Raw genomic sequence first — 10,264 nt, 5'->3', positions numbered from 1 at the left:
TACAGTGACATGTGTCAGCCAAACCAGCAAGCCTGACCACTCTATCCCGTTACTTGGCCCCTGAAACAACTTCTAACCCGGATCTTCACGTGTGCTAAATGGAAGCTGGCATCACTACCTGTATGTGTTAAACTGTAGGTGTCTCTCTGGCATCACTACCTGTATGTGTTAAACTGTAGGTGTCTCTCTGGCATCACTACCTGCATGTGTTAACCTGTAGGTGTCTCCCTGACATCACTACCTGTATGTGTTAAACTGTGGGTGTCTCTCTGGCATCACTACCTGTATGTGTTAAACTGTAGGTGTCTCTCTGGCATCACTACCTGTATGTGGTAAACTGTAGGTGTCTCTCTGGCATCACTACCTGTATGTGGTAAACTGTAGGTGTCTCTCTGGCATCACTACCTGTATGTGGTAAACTGTAGGTGTCTCTCTGGCATCACTGCCTGCATGTGTTAACCTGTAGGTGTCTCCCTAGCATCACTACATGCATGTGTTAACATGTAGGTGTCTCCCTAGCATCACTACCTTCTGTGTTTACCCGAAGCTGTCTCTGGCGTCACTACACAACGTCGCTATTGCCACAAAATGCATTGTGCGTGGGACAGAGATGATTTAAAGCGCTTTGACGAGCAGAGAAGGTACATGTGACAAGTTGACTTACTTATCATCAGCATCAAATGTAAGTTCCCTGCTTTAATTGTGTATTAATCATGTCAACAAGGTCATGAATTTTCTGTTATCGGAATATTGGTTGTAGAATGTCGCACTTGAAACATCTACAAATATTTCATAACAACAGACACAATAATACAAAACTCAGAATCATTTATTTTCATTATTAGTTCATATATATTCTTAAAAGAGAAAAACAACATCTTTGCAAACAAAAACATTCAGCATTTGATGAGAATAATGGGGTATAACCTATTAATATACACTTGATATATGAGAATCAGTGTATTACCACGATGGAAAATAGTGGACAAAGTATCGAACATGGATAATTATATTCATCATGGCAGTAACATCCACATTACATTCACACACAGATCATACCCGCACACACATATACTTATATGTACATATACACACTCATACATAAACCTGGGAACAGTGTGGCATGCAGCGATAACTAGCCATCAAACAAACAACACACTGGTACCCAAAACAGGATGAATATTGTGGTATGCAGCGTTAACCAGTCACCAAATAAACAAAACACTGATATTCAATGTCGGAGGAACATTGTGACATGTAGTGTTAACCGTCCATCATTTACACAAAACACTGGTACGCAAAAAGGATGGATATTGCAGTATGCAGCATTAACCAGCTATCCAATAAACAGAACACTTGTATCCAATACCGGAGGGAATGTGGCATGCAGTGATAACCACCAATCAAAAAACAGTGGTATTCAATACCGGAGGAATATTATAGCATGTTATGTCAACAAATTACCAACCATTAAACAACCCTCGGTATCTATTGTGTAGGCAATACCTAAAAGGGAAACACATATCTCTTGCACTAGGTATACCTGGCTGCGACTTCGCTATTTTCAACCTGCACTGGTACATGTTAAACAAGGTTGGTGTGAGTCATCAGTGTTGTACACAGAAACATTATGCAATAAATATCACGTGTATTTTTGCTGGAGGCGGTGTCATTCACATTGTACGGACTGTTGTGTTGAAGAAAGATATAATAAAGTGGAAAATATTCACAAATATTACAACACATTAGAGCAAACTATATTTAATCTGGATCAGGTATTACCGAACAAGCAGCTATTACCGAACAAATTTCTATGTCCGTATATTGTTCTCAACTTGCTGGTCGTTACGACTTCTTCTGAACGTGTAGCATTAGGGCTTTCAAAGAATCTTCCAGTTCATTTTCACCCGTTTTCACGAGAGTTTCAATAGGCACTTAATAAACTTTCAGGACAAAAGGAGAAGAGGATGTGCGCGCATCCCTGCTCAACATACACCGGGCAACATAACAGAACATGTGTTTCATCTTTAACGCTCTTACTACACAGAAAACATGCCCTCTCATTCGCATTTGTATATCTGCCGGTTTGCAGAGGAACAGTAGCGGTATGAACGGGGCATACATACTCTCACGTAACCTTCACAGCCATACACAGTCTTAATCATTCAATACGATCGTACTCCCGGCTTACCTCTTGTTTGCGTCATAACTCCTACCAATCACTCCCCTACTTCTGCATACAAATATCTCGCACCCAGTCACATACACTTTTAACACTAACATCAGCTTCCACACTCAGGCACCATTATTTGCTTGCACTCGAACATTCCAATATCTCACATGTCCACTCGCACGTCTCTTCGACCACATAAAACATATTTATTCTGAAAGACTTTTTTCTGAAACGATAGTATTGAGTAACAATACACACCCATTGTCTAGCACTACACACCCATTGTCTAACATTTGGAGTGATCCGTCCCACGTGTCCATTCACAACAACGTTAGAAGCATATTTACCAACCCCCAAGAAAAATCTGAAAGAACGATGGTTGACAATATTTAAAATGGATACCTCCCGATGACTCCGATAGATGTCAGAGACAGGTAATCTCACGACTTTGGTGAGAGTGCCTTCTGCAGCACCTTGCACGTCATGTATCAGGCACGAAAATGGGATTTAGTTTGTCAAACTCCAGTCATGTAAGTCAATGGTAGCCAATACGAAAATAGCCATAAGGATCAAACGATTCTAAGCATTAAATAAGACGTGTCTTGCTTATCTTAACTGGACCATGAATAATTTTTTTTAAATCTAAAAACAGTTCCAGTACGATCACCACTGTCCATGTTGAAATAAATAATTCCATGAAAACTTACTTCCTCAGCCCTAAAGTGAAAATACACACGTCAGTTATGTAAACGATCAAGTAACAATTACTACAGATCTACAGATTTGTGCAGAACAGAGGTGATAGTAGGAATGTGCTGCAATGTAGTAATATTTGAAACTCAAATATACGAATCGTATAAACACTCACCTTACCATCAATCGATAAATGGTATAATGATGTTATAATGTTAATGATTCTGCACTACTGTATGCGTTTTCCTTTTGATAGGGTGGCAACTTTGGTCTTCAGTGAAATGACGAGAAGTCGATCGAATGATCGTCTTTAACGTAATAGTAGATCGTGGAATATATTCATCCGTTTTCATGTGGGAGAAACGTTTCTTACTGCAGATCTTTCTGTCAGTGCAAATTTACATGTATTATTATATTTGACAAGATACCTAGGAAGTACAATTCATGTTTGCTCCTTCCCATACAGTAAGAATACTGGGTTAGCAGGGTTATCCCGTGTAGATAACAAATAGCAGTTGTATCATACCGTACCTTGTCTCGTTTGGAGTTTTGGACGTGTATTTCGTGTTAGTTACATCCTTGTTGGAATTTCAGTATATTGGCGTAAATTCGTTCTTTAGAAATACTATCTTACCAGGGAGTCTTTGATCGTCCCTTTTACTGAGCGAGTCACAATATGCACATTTCACTGTCACGAATATATATAGATAGAGTTTATTCACCTTCTGTATACGACAACAAGTGACAATACGTTATGGCACACCATGTGTTTGGAATAGCCCTACATGACAGTTTGGATTAGCCTGTCAAGCGTGTTCAGAATAGCCCGACATGGCTGTCTGGAACAACTTGACAAGGGTGTTTGGAAAAGCCCGACATGACTGCTTGGATTATCCTGGCAAGCGTGTTCAGAATAGTCCGACATGACAGTTTGGAACAACTTAACAAGAGTGTTTGGAGCAGCCCGAGAAGTGTGTTTGCAATAGTCCAACATGACTGTTTGGAATAGCCTGTCAAGGGTGTTTGAAATAGCCCGACAAAGGTGTTTGGAATAGCCCGACAAGGGTGTTCAGAATAGCCCGACAAAGGTGTTTGGAATAGCCCGACAAGGGTGTTTGAAATAGCCCGACAAAGGTGTTTGAAATAGCCCGACAAAGGTGTTTGGAATAGCTCGACAAAGGTGTTTGGAGCAGCCCGACAAGTGTGTTTGGAATAGCCCGACATCACCGTTTGGAATAGCTCGACAAGCGTGTTTGAAATAGCCGACGCGGCTGTTTAGCCCAAAATGACTGTTTGAAATAGCCCAACACTACTGTTTAGAATAGCCTAACAAGGGCGTTTGGAATAGCTCGACATGGGTGTTTGGAATAGCCCGAAATGACTGTTTGGAATAGCCTGACAAGGGAGTTTGGAATAACCTGGCATGGGTGTTTGGAATAGGCCAACATTACTGTTTGGAATAACCACACAAGGGTGTTTCGAACACCCTGACATAACTGTTTTGGAATAGCCCGACATGACTGTTCAGAATAGCCCAACAAAGTTTGTTTGGAATAACCCGAAATGATTGTTTGGAATAACGTGACAAGGATGTTTGGAATAGCCCAAAATGGCTGTTTAGAATAACCTGACAAGGGTGTTTCGAATTGCCTGGCAAGGGTGTTTGGAATAGGCCCACATTATTGTTTGGATTAACCCGACATTAACAAAGGGATATTGGGAGACAGGAATTACTTCCCTTTGCGTCGATATGATTTCCACTGAACGACCTTTTAATTGTTAGTACTGCATATTGCGTCATATAATAAAACTTAACAGGAATTGGGCGGGGTAGTGTGTTAGATGGTCGACACTCCTCTATATAGGAGAGGTGAATCATGTTTGAAATATTTTTTACATTTTGACAAAACACACGAAGACATAGATTCATAACACATTTCATCGGAAGCTTTCAAGGTGACATAATTTCACTAACTACTCCGATAATTTCAGCATATGAATAATTGTGTGTAGGTTCAAAACCCTTATTGAAGTATAAGAAATCACTATATGCTAAAGAAATCTGGTTTTGAAACAGTTTTTACATGTGTGTGTTCACTTGTTCTGTGTCCCTTGACTAACATCACACGTCATTAGAATCATTTACTGTCGCACAATTACAGCAATAATTTCACCATACTGATATTCATATGGGTATTCAAAATGTTTTCCAGTCTCGGGAGAATCCAAGAAAGTAGTGAAAGCAGACATCTGAAGAAGTTGGTTGCACTTTGTACACAACAAACAGAACACAAACCCAGCACTTCTATGTCCGCTTCACTGACTTTCCTTGAAACAGCTGACAGAGTGAGTGAGTTAATATTTAACGTCACATCGGCAATATTGCAGCCATATCGTGACGAGGACATACATGACAAAAAAATATATATATGCATATTATGATGACCCTGTCTACGAAGGACAGTATAACCACTAGACAATCACAGTTAGTATTAAAACTAACGTGGAAACTTAAAAAAATATAGTATGACTATTTGGACATTACTATATAAAAACAGGCCATGGATCGCCAAACAGAGGGTAGATTACCATACCAGGACGGTTGACAGAAATATCTCCGTTACAACAAATAATTAACTTCACACAACGTCGTGGCAGAGTTCATGGCTGATTTCACAGTTTCATGGCCGATTTCACAGTTTCATGGCCAGTCATTTTCCTATTTCAGCGCTTGGTAGATGAGAGCCTCCTTTGCGTCAGTCATGTTGATGTCCTCTCCACTGATCAGACTCATGGACGAGGTGTGGCCAGAATACGGCCACCCAGCACTAAACATGGGGACGAGTGGCTCACGGAATGTATCATCATATTTCACTAGAACAACCTGTCTGTTCAAGTCAATGAACGCCACTCGCCCTCTCTCCACATCCAGTACAACACCATAGCGGAGGGTGGCCTGTGTGCCGGGAGTGTCGGACATGGTGTTCTGGTGACACTCGCCCCGCTCCCCCTCCCTCCACACCGTGGTACAGTAACTCCTCTCGTGTCGGCGACAGCTCCATACACTGACACACCAGGAGCGGCGCTGTAGAGAAACACACCACTGACTGTCCACCAGTCCTGCCTCAGTGAGTCCCATCTCCAGGACTGGCGGGAACAGCACACCACCCACCCTCACCCTGGTTTCTGTCTCCCAGTATCTCGGGGTGGTGGGTAGGGGTGTGAGGGTGGAGGAAAATGGAGGAAGGGGAATGGGGGAGCTACAGGTCCCTGTGTACTTCTGTAGTCTGTTCTGTCCCTCATCCCGTGTGTCGGGCGGCGAGTTGACCAGCTGACCGTCTGTAGTTACGTGGCACCATCTTCTGTTGGCCCGAGCCGCGTCCAGGTGAAGTGTAGGACCTGGAAATAAACATTGTATTTGTTGTGTAGCAAGTTTATTTCACTGTTTGTCACAAACTGAGACACACAAGGATATTTACTAAAATATCAGTGGAGAATATCTCCCACGACTGAGCTATATTAGCGCGCTAATTATTATTTAAAAATATTACTATGAGGATTCAAAATGCATTTAATTAAGAAACAAATAGGTTGGTTTACAGAAAAACGTGATATAAAAGAATTGTTAGTACACTTCTGATACACCCCCATTGTTGTGATATCTGCCAGAAGTGGACGATGTTTGTGAGTAAAATACGATCTCAGTAAGTAAATTTCTGAATAAAAGTGTTTGTGTGTAGATTCTATATGATTGTGTCACATTATATTAACAAATAAACTTAACAGTATCGTGTTTTGTGGTAGTTTTGACATTTATGTGTTCATCATACACCACATAAACAGGTAACTTCTATGTCCGCTTCAGTCACTTTCACAGTTACACCGTCACCGTCAGTGTGTCGCGACATGTTTACAAACGCTGGTCAGAGACGGATGTCCAAACTTTGTCAACTTTCTACGTTATTCAAGGGTTGATTGAAGCAGTTCTATGGTTTTATAATTATACTGACATCAATAACGATGTGAAGATTCAATTAACGCCGACAGATGCTTTTTACGGCAACGGAGAAGGTTGACGAAAATAGCAAACACTTTTTTCTTCGTTCTCTTGTTTGAACGTTTCATCTTTTTCAAGGATGGAAAGTTGAATAGGCTGTGTGACATTAACTCATAGCCCAATATATCTGAAATATATTTCACATGAACTAGTTACACTGTGTCCACTGTTTCACTGATAGACTGTCATAGTCTTTTTGGGAGAAGTGAGGTCGCGCAATGCGTGCTTGCGTCCGTGCGCGCGTGCGTGCGTGTGTGTGTATGTGTTTGGTTTGCCGCGGGTATTCACAGACCATCGCACGTGATGTCGATGATATACTATTTAGTGATGCTTTAAGCAACATTCAGGCGTGCGAGTGAGTCTAGTTTTACGACGCGTTTAGCAGTGTTCAAGCAATATCAAGCTGGGGGACACCAGAAATGGGAGTCACACATTGTACCCATGTGGGGAATCAAACCCAAGTTTTCCCTGTGACGAGCGAGCACTAACCGCTAGGCTTTCCACCACCAGACCAGACTTTGATCTTAAGGACCGACCGTGACTAGGTTTTCGTTATTGGTTTTTCATTATTTTGAGCCATGTTTTTGTTTCTACGAACACAATAGATATTTATGTATCTAACTGATGATGATACCCCTTTACTAAACATTTTTGTTTTAGAAAAGCAAAAGTGTGGGATTTTAGAATTATCAGCACCACCACTAAGTCTTGTTCAAAGTGACACAGTACCTGGTACCAGTAAAATAACACTCCAATAACATTATGTGAGACAACCGACGTAAACCACAAGCAGGAATGCCCTCGCGGTTTAAGAATACATGTGTATTAACAAGATATATTTTTCTAAAATTCTCGATTCTAAATCTAGCCAAGGTGGGTTGACATCAACACAAACTAATTTCGAACTAACGTTAAATGTCTTGGCAAACATTAGGATAAATTATCGATTGCTACGCAGAGACGACTGAATGTTTGGGATGTGTTATCTATTACCTTCAAAACTGAACTTGCTTCAGTACATATACAAATACGCATGCCAAATTTTTTACACTTTTGACTGATGCTTTACGCTACGTCACCTTTTCTTCTAGCGGGCACTACATCTTCCAAATCTTTGGTAATGGTGGGGAGGTTCATGGCCGGGAATACTAAATTCGCGACGTTTCTCGGATGAATGAGCACAGCCTTGGCGGTACTTGCAGTGGGGACGTCCTACACAGCAAAAATAACTTGGTTTCCGTTCTTGCGGAAACCTGATGGATACTGGGTAATGTAGGTTTCCGCTAGATTTCAGTTTCAGGAAACGCGCAATGAGAGTTTCCGCACAGTTTCCACAACTGAAACTAACAAGTCTTGGTTTCCGTCATGTTTCCCTCAACTGAAACTGTAGTTGGAAGTTTCCATTTAGTTTCAGTTTACTGCAACCTTTATAGCTGGAGTTTCTGGCCTTGCGGAAACCTTGTGGATCTTGGGTAATGTAGGTTTCCGGTAGGTTTCTGTACAAGGAAGATGACAATGAGCGTTCCGCTTAGTTTAGACTGAAATATGTTGTATTATCTGTAATATTTATTACGTATTTATTTGAACAAAAAACAAACTCTGGAACTATTATGATTCAATTGCAACTGTTTCATTTCATAGAAAAGCTCACATTTTAATACAACAGAACAGTTGCAGTAGTACACAATTCGCTGTATTGTTTTAAGAAACTGGGGCGCTCAGAGAAGAGGAACAAAATTCTCTCCGCACAAGCATTGCTCAGGAAGTAGGCACACAAGTGCTTTGTTTTTCTGTAGATGTTTGTTGGAGTATGCGAGTCCTGGTTAATATCTGGCGAAACATCTGTATCCGAATCAATCAGGCTCTCACATTGTGGTGGTAATAGCTCGCAAACCTTGAATGTGCTGCTAATATCTTGGTCACTGTCAGTGTCTGGAAAAGAAAAGGACATTCAGTTTGAATCATCAATTCAACTAAGAGAAAATTCACTGAAGAAAAGCTTGTAAAATCTAACATTTCCAATGAATGAAACACAGCAATATATATGATAATGCAGATAATATGTATTACAAATATTAAATACGTATTACCATTTGCTCACTTTCAGTTATTACAGTTACATGTATGATACATACATTAAATATATTAAACATGGATAGCAAAGTGACAATGCAAACTCGTGTTTTAGTGAAATCTAAAAATTCTTTGATGACTAACCTGATGAAACGTTTGTCATTCGCCCGAAAATCTTTACAGACGGATAAATATCTTGTCGTTACGGAGATGGAGATAACGTGTTTTTCTTGAAACAAACGTCTGGCAGTGAGGACAGAAAAGCCGTATTTCTCCTGGAATTTAAAATATATGTATATATTACGCTTGAATCTATGTACAGTTACACTTTGCGTGAGGTCAAAAAGGTTTATTATAAAGTTATATGAATAATATTGTTATAAAAGAGATTCCCTTACCGGGCATATAACAGATAATTTAGCGTAAATTATAAATACCAATGAAGGCGTCTCGTCACTCTCCAAGTTTGTTGGTCCACAATCCATATCTGTAAATCAAAGAACTGACACAAGGATTCCTTCAGAAATATGAAACTTGAGGCGTGATGAGGTCAATGCATTGTAGGCCTAACACATGCAACATGTACTGATGAACAAGGTTTTAATGGTTATAAAACAAATATCAACTCATCAAACTGATTAACTGGCACAACTGGATACACAGAACTGACACAGAACATAAGATACTAGATAATTTGATAAACTAATGAATGTATAATGTGACTTGGTTGAAATATTTCTGGAGTACAGATTGTATGAATAGATATAAGGAATACATATATACGGAATATCTCTGGGTACCCATGTTGAAAGAATATTGTAGAAACCAACCATATTTTCTTGTGATTGTAAGTTGTCTTTCTTGACAATTACTTGTCGCAATGTCCGCAAAGAAAAGTCTACATAAATAAATTAACATAAATAAAATAAATTAAATAAATTATTTGTCACAATAAAGTTTCTCATGAGTGCTAAATCAGTAGGACTCATGACGCTCGGGCCTGTTAAAGTAAGGTGGACATGTTTTCACAATTAATCACTGTTAATAATCGCAAGGCCTACATATGGATGCTTGACGCTGAGAAAAAACAATCAGTGTCGCTAATGCGATGAAAAGACCGCTAAAACCATAACTGCCCACTGTTGTCACTTTGAGTACTTACATTCAATCCGCTGAATTCCACTTTTCACACTCCCCTTTGATGTCGGCAATGTAAACAAATAAACGAATGGCGACAGGATCACGTCCACGCGAGACTATCTAATTGT

At 40.0% G+C, this 10,264-nt stretch overlaps 1 protein-coding gene across 1 annotated transcript in view; it reads right to left on the bottom strand.

Annotated features, from left to right (window-relative positions):
• Window positions 1-4,791: 4,791 nt before the first annotated feature.
• Window positions 4,792-10,264, bottom strand: part of LOC137281650 (uncharacterized) — a 28,618-nt gene continuing 23,145 nt past the window's right edge. Inside the window, exon 24 of the mRNA XM_067813033.1 lies at window positions 4,792-6,265. Within this exon, the coding sequence (XP_067669134.1) occupies window positions 5,586-6,265 (680 nt within the window). The 3' untranslated portion in view covers window positions 4,792-5,585. The remainder of the gene's footprint in view (window positions 6,266-10,264) is intronic.

This window comes from Haliotis asinina, chromosome 4 (assembly GCF_037392515.1).
Source record: "Haliotis asinina isolate JCU_RB_2024 chromosome 4, JCU_Hal_asi_v2, whole genome shotgun sequence".
Lineage (NCBI taxonomy): Eukaryota > Metazoa > Mollusca > Gastropoda > Lepetellida > Haliotidae > Haliotis > Haliotis asinina.
The sequence above is the reverse complement of the archived record's forward strand: the minus strand, read 5'-3'. Positions and strand labels throughout refer to the sequence as shown.